The sequence below is a fragment of the Panulirus ornatus genome, chromosome 32 (genome assembly GCF_036320965.1).
Source record: "Panulirus ornatus isolate Po-2019 chromosome 32, ASM3632096v1, whole genome shotgun sequence".
In the NCBI taxonomy this organism is placed as follows: domain Eukaryota; kingdom Metazoa; phylum Arthropoda; class Malacostraca; order Decapoda; family Palinuridae; genus Panulirus; species Panulirus ornatus.
This window is the reverse complement of record NC_092255.1, coordinates 18,945,193-18,958,815: the sequence shown is the minus strand read 5'-3', so window position 1 is coordinate 18,958,815 and position 13,623 is coordinate 18,945,193. Positions and strand designations below refer to the sequence as shown.

General features: G+C 45.3%; 4 protein-coding genes across 5 annotated transcripts in view; 3 read left to right on the top strand and 1 right to left on the bottom strand.

The window, feature by feature from the left end:
* LOC139759112 (ras GTPase-activating-like protein IQGAP1) overlaps positions 1 to 13,623 on the bottom strand; it is a 424,460-nt gene that overhangs the window by 89,164 nt on the left and 321,673 nt on the right. The window contains exon 1 of one of the 2 annotated variants that reach the window (XM_071681074.1): positions 9,522 to 9,660. The exons of the other annotated variant lie outside the window; for it this stretch is intronic. The gene's annotated coding sequence lies outside the window, so the exon portion shown is untranslated. Of the gene's footprint in view, positions 1 to 9,521; positions 9,661 to 13,623 lie in introns of those variants that run through there. 2 annotated transcript variants of the gene reach the window in all.
* LOC139759340 (uncharacterized) lies at positions 810 to 2,426 on the top strand. The gene is made up of 2 exons (XM_071681465.1): positions 810 to 836; positions 1,281 to 2,426. Exons 1-2 carry the CDS (start codon positions 825 to 827, stop codon positions 2,121 to 2,123), a joined length of 855 nt encoding a protein of 284 aa, XP_071537566.1. The 5' UTR covers positions 810 to 824; the 3' UTR covers positions 2,124 to 2,426.
* LOC139759111 (uncharacterized) lies at positions 4,932 to 7,271 on the top strand. The gene is made up of 2 exons (XM_071681069.1): positions 4,932 to 4,989; positions 6,083 to 7,271. Exons 1-2 carry the CDS (start codon positions 4,936 to 4,938, stop codon positions 6,926 to 6,928), a joined length of 900 nt encoding a protein of 299 aa, XP_071537170.1. The 5' UTR covers positions 4,932 to 4,935; the 3' UTR covers positions 6,929 to 7,271.
* Positions 11,387 to 13,288, top strand: LOC139759339 (uncharacterized). The gene is made up of 2 exons (XM_071681464.1): positions 11,387 to 11,522; positions 12,140 to 13,288. Exons 1-2 carry the CDS (start codon positions 11,511 to 11,513, stop codon positions 12,983 to 12,985), a joined length of 858 nt encoding a protein of 285 aa, XP_071537565.1. The 5' UTR covers positions 11,387 to 11,510; the 3' UTR covers positions 12,986 to 13,288.

Sequence of the window (13,623 nt, the reverse complement as noted above, 5' to 3'; positions counted from 1 at the left end):
CGAGAAAAACAGAAAACATATTAAGCTTCATTGACGTTGGAAAAGTGATAATGTGGAAATAGAAAAGACACCAGTCAATCAGTGAGAGATGTCTGGGATATGGGAAGGCAAGTGAGACTCGGTAAGATGTGTGTTGTACTCAGGGAGTGAGGTGTGTATAGCATTGGAAGGGAAGTGTAATTCAGGGAATACTTGTGCGATGGCTCGGTAGGATAGGTGTGGCAAGGGAAGGTCAGATAGAAGACCCGATGGTCTGTTACGAGTATATGTGTTGCAGAACACGAGAGATGATTCTACCTTTCTTATACATGTAAAGGAAAAGCAGGATGGTATAGCAGAAGTGTGTATGTTGAATGTTAGAAGGACAGGCGAGATGCAGAGAGTAGGATGTATCATGAAGGTAGAGCGAGAGCTGTGTGTAGGGTCAGTAAGGAAGGTCTTATTACACGAAGCGAGTGTATGTGGAAAAACATAAGGGCATATGAAACTTGCTAAAGGGCATGTGTGGAAAGTATAGGAAATGAAATCTCAAAGTCAAGTGTATAACTTGAGTTTTGTGAGAACAGTAAACATTTGTTATGAACAGAAAGAAAAAAAATTGGTGTTTTAACTGGAGTCTGAATGTGCGGCTCGACATGACATTGTATGTGTGTTTTGTGTATGGGCGTGGCAGGGCTAGTCGATCACGACATCAGTGCGGAAAACTAGTGATGCTCCAGATCGTATCCCGTGGGACGGCCCCGCCCGTCATGGACCTTGACGAACAGTATATAAGCGACGCTATGGTCAGGTACCGTCAGACAGCTCCTCCTTGGTGGGTCAACATGAACGCTCTGGTGAGTTTACCCAACGGACGAAAACTACCTAAGTTTATTAGATACGACATAAGATCATACTAGTTTGATATATTTCATTATACATTTTCAGAAGAGCCACTTCAGTGCTGAAATTTTCTGAAGTCATCAATGTATTATAGAGAAGATTATCAATATAGAACCTGTGCCATAAAAGTCGTAGACATAGTTATGATTTCACTATTCCATTTTGCTAGGGGAAATTCTTGATATGGTCTTAAACCTTCAACATTATGAAGAAGATCTGCTACTGTCTATAGGTTCATATGTCCTCGACATACGTAATGGTGTATGTATACGATATCAGAAGTCAATACTTCAGTGTTTTATTATGTTCTAGATTCAAGGAGAGCAAGGAGTCAGGTATTCAATTGTGATTCACTTCCAACCTAACATATATATAATCACTGTTCTCTGTCTTTACAGACTGTGCTTTCCATCGCGACTGTGGCGGCGTGCGCCAGTGCCCAGCTGCTGGGATATCCTGGCATGTATGGTGGTTACCCTGGCACTTGGGAAGCCTACCCCGGGCTCTGGAATGCAGCTGCACCAGTCACCGTCAAGGCTGCTGCTCCAACACCTCTGGCATACAACACGGCTCCTTTCGCCCCAGTGTCACCTATCCATTCCCAGTACCATGCTCAAGACGAGTTCGGGCAGTACTCCTTCGGCCACTCTGGCGGTTTGGACTCTCGTACTGAGACACGCGACGCCTTTGGTGTCGTGCGCGGCTCCTACAACTACGTGGACTCCGAGGGCAAGGTGCAGACCCAGCACTACGTAGCTGACGGTCTTGGCTTCCGCGTGTCTGGCACCAACCTGCCCGTGGCACCCGACGCCCCTGAAGTTCCCGCTGTCCCAGCTCTACCAGGTCCCGTGCCTGAGCCTGTACAGGACACTCCTGAAGTCGCCGCTGCTAAGGCCGTCTTTAAGAGCGCATACGACGAGATGGCAGCTGCCGCCGCTGCTGCCCCCGACTCCCGCAAGAAGCGCTCCGTAGTGGCCATCCACACCCCTACCTCCTACTCTCCCTTCGGCTTCCCCTACGGCTTGCCTGCTCCCCTTAACTATGCCCACCCCGCTGTCGTTGGGTCTCCTCTCACCTATACGGCCGGTTTCCCCACCTTGGCTGCTGCTCACGGCATCACACCCTACACTGGTTACCCCGCCCTTAGCTACGCCGCTGCTGCCCCTGCTGCCGCCCGTGACGCTGAGCTCCTCCGCGTTGTAAACAATCCAGGTCACGCTGTCTCCTACCGTGTGGACTAAGCGTCGGTGAGCAGCACTCACAGTCCCACAGTCTCCTGCATCATCTTGGAGTGTAGAGCACTAGTCTTGGACAGCTTGATCCCTTATTGTTACTCATAATAACATTGAAGGTTTTGATAGATTGAGTTGAATGCTAAAGTAAGTCAGTCATGCATAAATCGATGGTAATTGTTTAGCTTATCATCAGTACATCAAACGTCCAATAACTGGTGTTGACACTCCCAGATGATCTGTATATATTACCCCAACAATGTTGATCTAAAGAAAGTATTATCAAATTGTTAAATAAAGACTTTATGCAAATATTCTCGTGTTCATATCGTACTCAGTAAAACCTAAAGAAGTGTAAACAAATAATAGAAGCAAATGGGAAGGACAAATAAGAATTAGAGTGTATGGGAATCAGGTTAGTAAGGGAAAAAACACTTTCTTACCCAACACTTCCATCCCCTTAACAGCCTGCAAGGTGCTGATATACAGAAGTTATGTAAACATTAATCATTGGAACATTTCTAAGCTCATAATCTTTGAACCAGTCCGAGATGACATTACGAACTTCTTGCTTTTGTTATACTGTTAATCTTTTGTTCAAATTGGCATTGTGTTGTTTAACATTAGCAATATGAATTGGAAGTGGTATTGGTAAATGGTTACATAGGAGATCATCAACAATGTCAGTATTATGAGCTATAAGTGACAAGTTAAATCCTATACACGTATTGAGGATTCCTAACAAAGAATCCAGGGATCCTTTTGTGTCTTGAAAAGACTTCGTCTGTATCATTTTTGTATATAATCTTTGAAACAAGTGAGCGAAATTACTTTGCATACCAACCGATTTGTTTTCCATATGTGATATATTGATACGACGCTATGACTACTTCAGTTGTATTTCTTTAATGGTACGTTTGCGTTAACATTTATAAGGTTAAAGGTCGAGGGTCGAATTCGTACGATAAACTCTTCGGAATTCAAGACGAGAACTTCGTGTAAGTTGGAAGTGGGAACATTCCCATTCATTCTCTGATAATGTTTTTACCGGGATATACAAAGATGTATCAGGAAGGACGAGCCTTTACAAGACCATACCACTCTTTAATATAATCACCACATTTGCCTGGGTAAGAAAGTCTCTGAATGAGCACAAGTCTGGTAGAATTGAAGAAAGCCAAGCTTCTTTGAGATGCTAAGCGACACAATCCTAGCCAAGAAAAACACAAGTTATAACCACCAGCACGAAAGAAAAAGGTGAAACAACTTAAATAGGTTGAATGCAAGTCAGTTCAATGAATATACAGAGTAAAAGACACGACCGTAATGGTCAGTGTGAGCGCCAGTATTAGTCAGTGTGACACTTGCCACTACTAAACCATTGGATGGAGGAGGGAGCCTTCACCAGACGACAGGCCAGCCGCTCCTCCTCCTCCCAGGTCCCCACTGTGTTGAACAACGGTCCCCAGTGACTCTCACTTACCATAGCCACGTGCACGTGGTGTATGAAAAGTAACTTGTACTCAACGTCTTGTCTGTGAGCGAGGCAATCGCAGGCTAATAGTATATGTATTGCTTTCCGTGGGCTACTGACTGCCTTTGCACGAGCATCAACACTATGGTACTGTGTATCACAGGATAAAACTTGGCTAGATGAGAGCTTAATCCCAGGCAGTGTTAGTATCTTGGGGATATTCCAGTCATACGGTTTTCTCCGTGTACCTAGACACACACACACACAGACACACACACACACACACACACACACACACACACACACACACACACGAAACAATTAGAAGTACTTTTGGGGGATACACAGTTAAAAAATCTTATTTTCCACAAGATTGAACACGTTTTGGAAATACTGTGCTTGATATGATTGCGTACGAGAAAAGCCGAAAAGCAAAACATACAAACGTTGAAAAGCGTACATTGCAAAAACAAAGACTGGCCCTAGAAAGATAATGATATATAAAGGGTTAAACAAGGGACTTGTACCTCAGGAAGAGTTGTCTGGGGGTATGGGAAGGCGGGTGCGACTCGTTGAGCAGTGTGTTATAAACGAAGAGGTGTGTACAGTGTGTGAGGGCAAGTGTGGTCCAGGCAATACAATATCTATGAAGGACGCGATGGGCAAGCGTCCTTTAGGTGAACAGAATACGAGTGTAATGGGCCAGCAGGGAAGATATGGCACGGTAATCAGGGGGTACACTGAGACTGGCAGGGCCAAAGGTTACTCAACGAGGCCTGGATGTGAAGAGGCACTACATGAGAACACATGAGTAGGACACTCCACAAGACCTGATGGTCTATAACGGGACTATGTGTTGATCCTACTTTCCTTTACGGGGATAACAGGATGGCAGAGCAGAGGAGTGTATGTTGAGGGTCAGGTGGAGGGCGGGGCGTGATTCACAGAGCAGGATGTATGCTGTAGGTGGAGAGGAGAGGAGCTGGGTCTCACGTGAGTGAAGGGTCAGTGAGGAAGGTGGTGTGTATGGGTGTGTAAAGGAGGACATTAGGGACAGGAAGCAGCTTGTGTGAGTGTGTAGGTGGGTTTTGTCAGACTGATAAGCGTTTCCTTTGCTACATGGGTGGAAAAAACTCACTAATTCTCAATGATTCATCTGAAACTTTGATGTACGACTCGAGAGAATGTGTGTGTGTGTGTGTGTGTGTGTGTGTGTGTGTGTGTGTGTGTGTGTGTGTGTGTTTTTCAGGGGGGGTATGGGCGTGGCGGGTCTGTTGCTCTGGATCGTCTCGCGTGAGCCAAACCCCTCCCGTTATGGTCCTTGACGTCCAGTATATAAGCAGTGCTATGGTCAAGCACCGTCAGACAGCTCCTTCTCGGTGGGTCAACATGAACGCTCTGGTAAGTATACGGAACCGAACTTTACTGTGATAGGAACTCCGCTGTGTGATACATGACTAAGTTTTCTAGATTACGACTTAAGATGAAACTAGTTTGATGTGATTCGTTACACATTTCCAGGAGAGATCCTTTAAGAAGGAAATATCTTAAGTCATCAATGAATCATAGAGATGACGACTAATCAATGCATAAATAATTGATAAGTGCAGGAATAATTGATATTATTTTTGTTGCTTTTGCTGAAGGAGGCTTTCGATAGGGCCTTTTACATCGGGCAGTATGAAGAACATATACGACTATCTATCATTTCCGATACCCGCGTCATTCATGTAGTTTCACCAGCCAATGTGACTACGAGTGACAGTGCTCCGTACCAGCCAGACACAGTAGGCCTTCTGGAGATGGTGCATCACGAGTTCTTTAAGAAAACCTAATAATGGGAACCCTGGAGGTGACAACAGGTGGCTGCTGATGGAGGCCTTACAGCTGGAGACTCAGGTCAAGGGTTGTGTGGTTCACTTAATGCCTCTAATAAGATCAGACTGTCACAGGAACCAATGAGTAAACTTGACCAAGACTGAGCAACATTTTCCCAGCGAGTGCACTCAACGAGATTAATTGTAACGCAACTAGGGTAATGTTACTTAAATGTAACATCGACGTTATGTAGTGTCCAAAGAGCATTGCTAATTTGCACTCGTCATGATTCTTTTTTAATCCATTACGACTGATATTACCTTTTCATTCTTCCAAAGCATCCATATCTCTTTGTATAAATGTAACATTTGTCTCCTTTTCCAATACTAAAAACCCAAAAATTCATATGAGAGACTTGAGCCAATGTTTCGAACGTCAATGTTCACTATGCAACACTTGAAGGTTGATGTTGTTGACATACTGAACGCTTGAGAAAATCATCAACTTCATTATGATTTGGACAAGAGAAACGCAAGTTGATGTACTTACAAGATACCAGAGCGAAATACTTCAGTGCTTTATCATTATAAACCAAGGAACAACAAGCTGTCGTGAATATTCCACACTCACTAACTTCCAACCAGATGTATATAATTCTTGTTCTCTGTCTTTACAGACTGTGCTTTCCATCGCGACTGTGGCGGCGTGCGCCAGTGCCCAGCTGCTGGGATATCCTGGCGTGTATGGTGGTTACCCTGGCACTTGGGGAGCCTACCCTGGGCTCTGGAATGCAGCTGCACCAGTCACCGTCAAGGCTGCTGCTCCAACACCTCTGGCATACAACGCGGCTCCTTTCGCCCCAGTGTCACCTATCCATTCCCAGTACCATGCTCAAGACGAGTTCGGGCAGTACTCCTTCGGCCACGCTGGCGGTTTGGACTCTCGTACTGAGACACGTGACGCCTTTGGTGTCGTGCGCGGCTCCTACAACTACGTAGACACCAACGGCAAGGTGCAGACCCAGCACTACGTAGCTGATGGTCTTGGCTTCCGCGTGTCTGGCACCAACCTGCCCGTGGCACCCGACGCCCCTGAAGTTCCCGCTGTCCCAGCTCTACCAGGTCCCGTGCCTGAGCCTGTACAAGACACTCCTGAGGTCGCCGCTGCTAAGGCCGCCTTTAAGAGCGCATACGACGAGGCAGCGGCTGCCGCCGCTGCTGCTGCCCCCGAATCCCGCAAGAAGCGCTCCGTAGTGGCCATCCACAACCCTACCTCCTACTCTCCCTTCGGCTTCCCCTACGGCTTGCCTGCTCCCCTTAACTATGCCCACCCCGCTGTCGTTGGGTCTCCTCTCACCTACACGGCCGGTTTCCCCACCTTGGCTGCTGCTCACGGCATCACACCCTACACTGGTCTCCCCGCCCTTAGCTACGCCGCTGGCGCCCCTGCTGCCGCCCGTGACGCTGAGCTCCTCCGCGTTGCAAACAACCCAGGTCACGCTGTCTCCTACCGTGTGGACTAAGCGTCGGTGAGCAGCACTCACAGTCCCACAGTCTCCTGCATCATCTTGGAGTGTAGAGCACTTGTCATGGATAGCTTGATCTCTGGTTTTTGGCTTATAATCAGTACATCAAGCGTCCCATAACTCGTGTTGACACTTCCAAATGATCTGTATATATTGCATCAATAATGACCCTCAGTATCGTTACTGAAACTGTTAAATAAAGTCTATCTAAACAATTAAACTGTTAAATAAAGTCTATCTAAACTATCAAATTGTTGAATAAAGTCTATCTAAACAATTAAACTGTTAAATAAAGAATCTATCTAAACCATTAAACTGTTAAATAAAGAGTCTATCTAAACATTGTTATTTGTGTCATCCTAAGTAAAAACCTATACAGTTACAAAGTGATCGTGTGATTATTAACAATAAGTTGTGTTCCACACTAACTTGGATCCAAGTGAAGGGTAAGATTTCCTATAGACCTTCATCACGCAACACAGTAGGTCTACTGAGGACTGGCACCAGATATCTGGGGATGACTGAGCTGTGTGAGTGTGTGAAAGGAACGTTAGGAACGACTTACATAAACTTCCATTCCCCTGGTCGAGCACAGTTGGTGTGCTCGAGATTCTCCCGTTACGAACCCCTTGTTTCTGTCTCTCCCCATGTTGGCACGACTGACACACTCACACTCGACGTAGACTTTTTCCCCATATATTTTCGGTGTAAGGAAAACATCCTCATTCATTCCCCTCATAATACTCTTACCTAAACATCAAAAAAATGTATTGAGAAAGAGGAAGATTTACAAGACCAATACCACATTCTGACTTAAATATGACTAAATAAGTTTGTTTTGAACGACAACGAGTCTCCAAAGATGACCAGTTTGGTATGGGTGAAGGAAGGCAACACTCTGTTGCCCATGGGTAAGGCAACCCTACCTTGGCCATCGTCAGGACAAGAATACTACACATATGTAGTCGCTCCCCACTCCCTCTTACCACCTACTGCACCCACTGGGCAAAAGATTTCAAGAAATTTTTTTTTTCATTTTCTCTACGTTACGCATCTCTCCACTGGCGCACTCACAACATGCTTGTGCTGACCAGGAGAGTAAGAGAAAAATGGATCCGGGGAAAAATATATATACACGTAAGTACATTGTCTCACAATGATCCCCCTCTGCTGCAGAAGGTGTTAACGTAAGTACATCGTCTCACAATGATCCCCATCTCCTGCAGAAGGTGTTAACGTAAGTAGATTGTCTCACAATGATCCCCATCTCCTGCAGAAGGTGTTAACGTAAGTACATCGTCTCACAATGATCCCCATCTCCTGCAGAAGGTGTTAACGTAAGTACATCGTCCCACAATGATCCCCATCTCCTGCAGAAGGTGTTAACGTAAGTACATCGTCTCACAATGATCCCCATCTCCTGCAGAAGGTGTTAACGTAAGTACATCGTCTCACAATGATCCCCATCTCCTGCAGAAGGTTAGGTTCACGATGTTTCGGGTGGTGGTCACCACTTTAACCTGTAGAAGGCTTTAACGACCCTGGCAGTGAAAGGCCCTAAAGCCCAGATAAACGTAATTCTTTGGAGAAATTTAGACAAATGGAGTAAAGAAAAAAATCTGCATCTGACATCGTCAATATCCACTTCTATAAGATTTTCGATCATGTATCATCCAAGAGATTTATGTACAAAATACACGAGTCACGGCGCTGATACAACGCATTTTTTTAAAAATGAATCAAATCAATACAAATAATTTCAGTGGTTATGTTAATTCGACCAATGCATAGCAGAGTGTTATGAACATTATACGACTATTGAAAGTATTGTGGTCAATAGGAGGCATGGGAATTGATTCCTTTTTTAATTCAGGTTGAACAAACTCAACTCATAAATCATACATACCTCCGCATTAAGAATATGGTCATGAACTTGCGTATATGAAAAGTGAAGTTACACAAGACACGTATTAAATAGGTGAACACCTGCTTGTTGCCCTCCCCACCAGAATCAACGAAGATATCATCCATAATTCGACATCGTATCGTTCCACATATTTTGGAATACTTATTTACGGCAGCAAAAGTTCCATGCACTCACAGAGTTCACAGGTAGTAATTTTGATATAAGGGGAGCATCTGAACTTCACTACCTCCAAAATATTGACATTTTTCGTCTCTTAAAACTTCTGTGAGACAGCGGGACATTTTGTGAGTTTAAAAGCAGTCTCTTGGACAGCTTTTAAACTCCTGTGGTATATCGGTTAGGGTTCCTAATTACGACGGCATCACGGGTCGTCCAGGGTTGAACGTATCGATTCGAATCCTGGTTAAGGCGGTTGGTCCACAGTCAACCCAGCTGTTCATCCACCCCTAGGGGTGGTCGATCAAATGGGTACCTGGCTCAGGCTAGGATATATATATATAACGTTAATGGGATGGACTTGATTAAGGCCTCAGCTGCCCGCGCAGTCGCAGCTAAGAAAAAGTATATTCCGCAGACGTCCAAACATGTATTCGCTTTTCGTAAACTGAGACGAAACCCTACCAATAAAAGGCTTAATAGATAAGTAAACAATATGTCACTTACCGTCCACTGCCTAGTAGGTGAAAAGGGGTATGTGGGAGCCATCCAGTCATGAGTGACCAGACTTACGAGGTTATTCATCACTTTTACACATTTACCAGGAAACCACATCGTGTTCAGGTTCTCAATTATATTTCCAGGGGTTACATAGCTCATTACGCCACTTACCACCATTCTACGGACTAATATTATCACCATATTGTTCACCAGATACAAATACACTGCAGTATTCTCACCATTTTTTTCACAAATTGTTTATAACAATTTTTTCTTGATGTTCATTCTCATTTTATAGTATATCTTCCTCACTATTTCAGATCATGACTCATTACTCATGTGGACGAGTGACGTATGAGTAGAGCAATGAGACGGTCCACAGCGCTGGCACAGAGCACTCTGACGTGACTCACTAGTATATCTTCCTCACTATTTCAGATCATGACTCATTACTCATGTGGACGAGTGACGTATGAGTAGAGTAATGAGACGGTCCACAGCGCTGGCACAGCAAATATTCGCGCGGCACAGAACACTCTGATGTGACTCACACACGAATGGATGTTTCACTCAACCTTTGCATCACCAACGCCAGATGATCCAGTGATCTCACGAGTTCACAAAACAAAAACCGATCACTACTTTTCTAATTCCATTTCGTAACATCTGAAATGTAACTGAACCTATAATGTAACTGAAAGTTCCATTATCTATTGAGCTTTTCGATCTCCCTTTCCCTTTCTGATAAATCACTTGCATTTATAGATTTCTCGTGGTTTGTGACTCTCTTCACTCTCCAGTTGGAGATCGGATACCACACTTCATGATAACATTAACACCGTCTTTGTAAGTTCCATTATCTATTGACCTTTTCGATCTTCCTTTCCTTTTCTGATAAATCACTTGCATTTATAGATTTCTCGTGGTTTGCTGACTCTCTTCACACTCCAGTTAGGGATCGGATACCACATTTCATGATAACATTAACACCGTCTTTGTCTTCTAATTCACTTGACTGTATTTTTACGTATTACGGAACTATGCCACACGTCAGTTATAGTGTACTGCACCTCCTCCCGCATCTTCCCGCCAAGCAGGTCGGGGGAATACTGGCTGTTGACCTGGTCCTGGAGTGAGAGAGGCCAGGTACAAAACAAAAAGGTTCAAAACCATCAGCTTGACTGATGACTCGATCGTTTTACTGGGTCGTGGGAGACCCGCACCTTATGCCAGACCTCTCGATTGTCTGTCCTCATTAAGAAAATAGCTTTTGGAGCTTAGATTAGATGATGTTTATAGTTTTCTTTCTATTCAATGAATGCAGTAGAGTCAGGTTTGTTATAAGTGAGGACTCGCACGGCCGTACACACCAGGGAATGAGTGGGCGGGGCTCTGGTTATTTGTTTACGGGGTCGGGTGGACAAGCGCAGCCTAACCCCGATTCGTAAGGTCACATATTGTCATATTAGAAAATGTAATCTGTTCTGTTTCTCTTACCCTCTGTTACCTCTCAATTAATTTTCATTTCTCTTTTTTTTCATCAAGAAATCATCCATTGTCTTTCCGTTTATTTTTTTTTTTTACCAATGTTTTACTGACAATTCTTCGTCAGAAACACTGACTGGTTTGCAACTCAATGGAATTTCCTTCTCTTTCCATAGCACGGGTGCAACATCTGCTCTTTTCCACCTCCTGCCACCACACACTCGCCTCCAATGGCTGTACAACATTTCGGACGATCTGTCAAATGTTTCTATAAATTCCAGACGTTTTCGGTGCTTTTCGGTTCTTCTCCCCATCCCATCTGCGTGTGTGTAGAGGCGGGTAAGGGGCGTGGCGGGGCTGGTCGGTCACGAAGTCAGAGTGGAGGACTCGGGGTTGCTCCGGATACTCATCCGCTGGCCCAGCCCCGCCCGTCATGGACCTTGACGACCAGTATATAAGCGACGCTATGGTCAGGTATCGTCAGACAGCTCCTCCTTTGGTGGGTCAACAATGAACGCTCTGGTGAGTACGCATCATTCTCTTGAGATACAAACACTGCTTTATGATAAACATTATATTTACATTATACATGGTTACTGTAGAACAACCTCAGACTACAAGGTGATATAATTTATGAAGTATTTTCATCATACGTAAGGTAATGATACAGTTCCTGATGTCACAGCATTATTGTATATATAAACGAGTTGACCAGACCAGAGAGTATGCAAAACCCTGTCACATTCAGAACTTAGATGAATCAATCCCATTTTCCTTTGGGAGGGGAAACTATTTACAGTTGTTTAACCTTGGAGTATTGACGAACATTTACATCTCTCCATTTACAAGGGTCGTCGTGATATTGATTTTGTTTACATCTGAAATTAAACTTCATATCAACCTACGTTACGGTTCATTAAACTTGATTAAGGCAGATCGGCTGTTTTCAGCAAGTGAAGTCTAACAGGTCAATAATAACTCAAAAATATCTATGGAAAGTTAGGTAAGTGGTAAGTGCCAATTAAGGTCTGATATGGTATCTAAAAGTTCGACACTCTGGAACAGCAAAATGTCTGGTAGGTTCAACACTAACTCACTCCCTACCAGATGTATATAATTCTTGTTCTCTGTCTTTACAGACTGTGCTTTCCATCGCGACTGTGGCGGCGTGCGCCAGTGCCCAGCTGCTGGGATATCCTGGCGTGTATGGTGGTTACCCTGGCACTTGGGGAGCCTACCCCGGGCTCTGGAATGCAGCTGCACCAGTCACCGTCAAGGCTGCTGCTCCAACACCTCTGGCATACAACACGGCTCCTTTCGCCCCAGTGTCACCTATCCATTCCCAGTACCATGCTCAAGACGAGTTCGGGCAGTACTCCTTCGGCCACGCTGGCGGTTTGGACTCTCGTACTGAGACACGTGACGCCTTTGGTGTCGTGCGCGGCTCCTACAACTACGTAGACACCAACGGCAAGGTGCAGACCCAGCACTACGTAGCTGATGGTCTTGGCTTCCGCGTGTCTGGCACCAACCTGCCCGTGGCACCCGACGCCCCTGAAGTTCCCGCTGTCCCAGCTCTACCAGGTCCCGTGCCTGAGCCTGTACAAGACACTCCTGAGGTCGCCGCTGCTAAGGCCGCCTTTAAGAGCGCATATGACGAGGCAGCGGCTGCCGCCGCTGCTGCTGCCCCCGAATCCCGCAAGAAGCGCTCCGTAGTGGCCATCCACGCCCCTACCTCCTATTCTCCCTTCGGCTTCCCCTATGGCTTGCCTGCTCCCCTTAACTATGCCCACCCCGCTGTCGTTGGGTCTCCTCTCACCTATACGGCCGGTTTCCCCACCTTGGCTGCTGCTCACGGCATCACACCCTACACTGGTTACCCCGCCCTTAGCTACGCCGCTGCCGCCCCTGCTGCCGCCCGTGACGCTGAGCTTCTCCGCGTTGTAAACAATCCAGGTCACGCTGTCTCCTACCGTGTGGACTAAGCGTCGGTGAGCAGCACTCGCAGTCCCACAGTCTCCTGCATCATCTTGGAGTGTAGAGCACCTGTCATGGATAGCTTGATCTCTGGCTGATGCTCATGATAAAACCCAGGGTATTGATTGACTGAAAGTAGTTATAAAGTAACTGAATTATAAGGAATTCGATGGCATCTGTCATCGTCAGAGCCTCAACCCTCCATGACCTGGTGTTGACACTCCCATGACTTGTACATAATACAATGATAATGTTGCCCCCTAAAAATAATGTCATGAAACTATTTTCTTTAAAATAAAACTTCATCCAGATTTCAGTTCTTTCTCTCATACGCAGTGAAGCCTAACAAATGGTGGTGAATCGTCGACGAAAGGGCAATGTAAGGTAATTTTTCTCATCTCTAGGATCCGAGGGTCTCCAAGCGTACGGTAACAACACGAAGGCCTCAAGTCATTCTATCGATGGTTGACCGAATGAAAATCATCGATCGTGTGGGGAGATTGATGGCGTGTGAGAGAGAGAGAGAGAGAGAGAGAGAGAGAGAGAGAGAGAGAGAGAGAGAGAGAGAGAGAGAGAGAGAGAGAGAGAGAGAAATAAACATTACGTATTTGAACATTTCGTAGAAGGATTCATACCCTCGTCGGAC

Bases quoted from the DNA above. Each gene is read 5' to 3' on its own strand.
- LOC139759111 (XM_071681069.1), top strand. From the start codon at position 4,936: ATGGTCAAGCACCGTCAGACAGCTCCTTCTCGGTGGGTCAACATGAAC. The intron at 4,990-6,082 runs GTAAGTATACGG...CTGTCTTTACAG, and splicing joins GGGTCAACATGAACGCTCTG to ACTGTGCTTTCCATCGCGAC.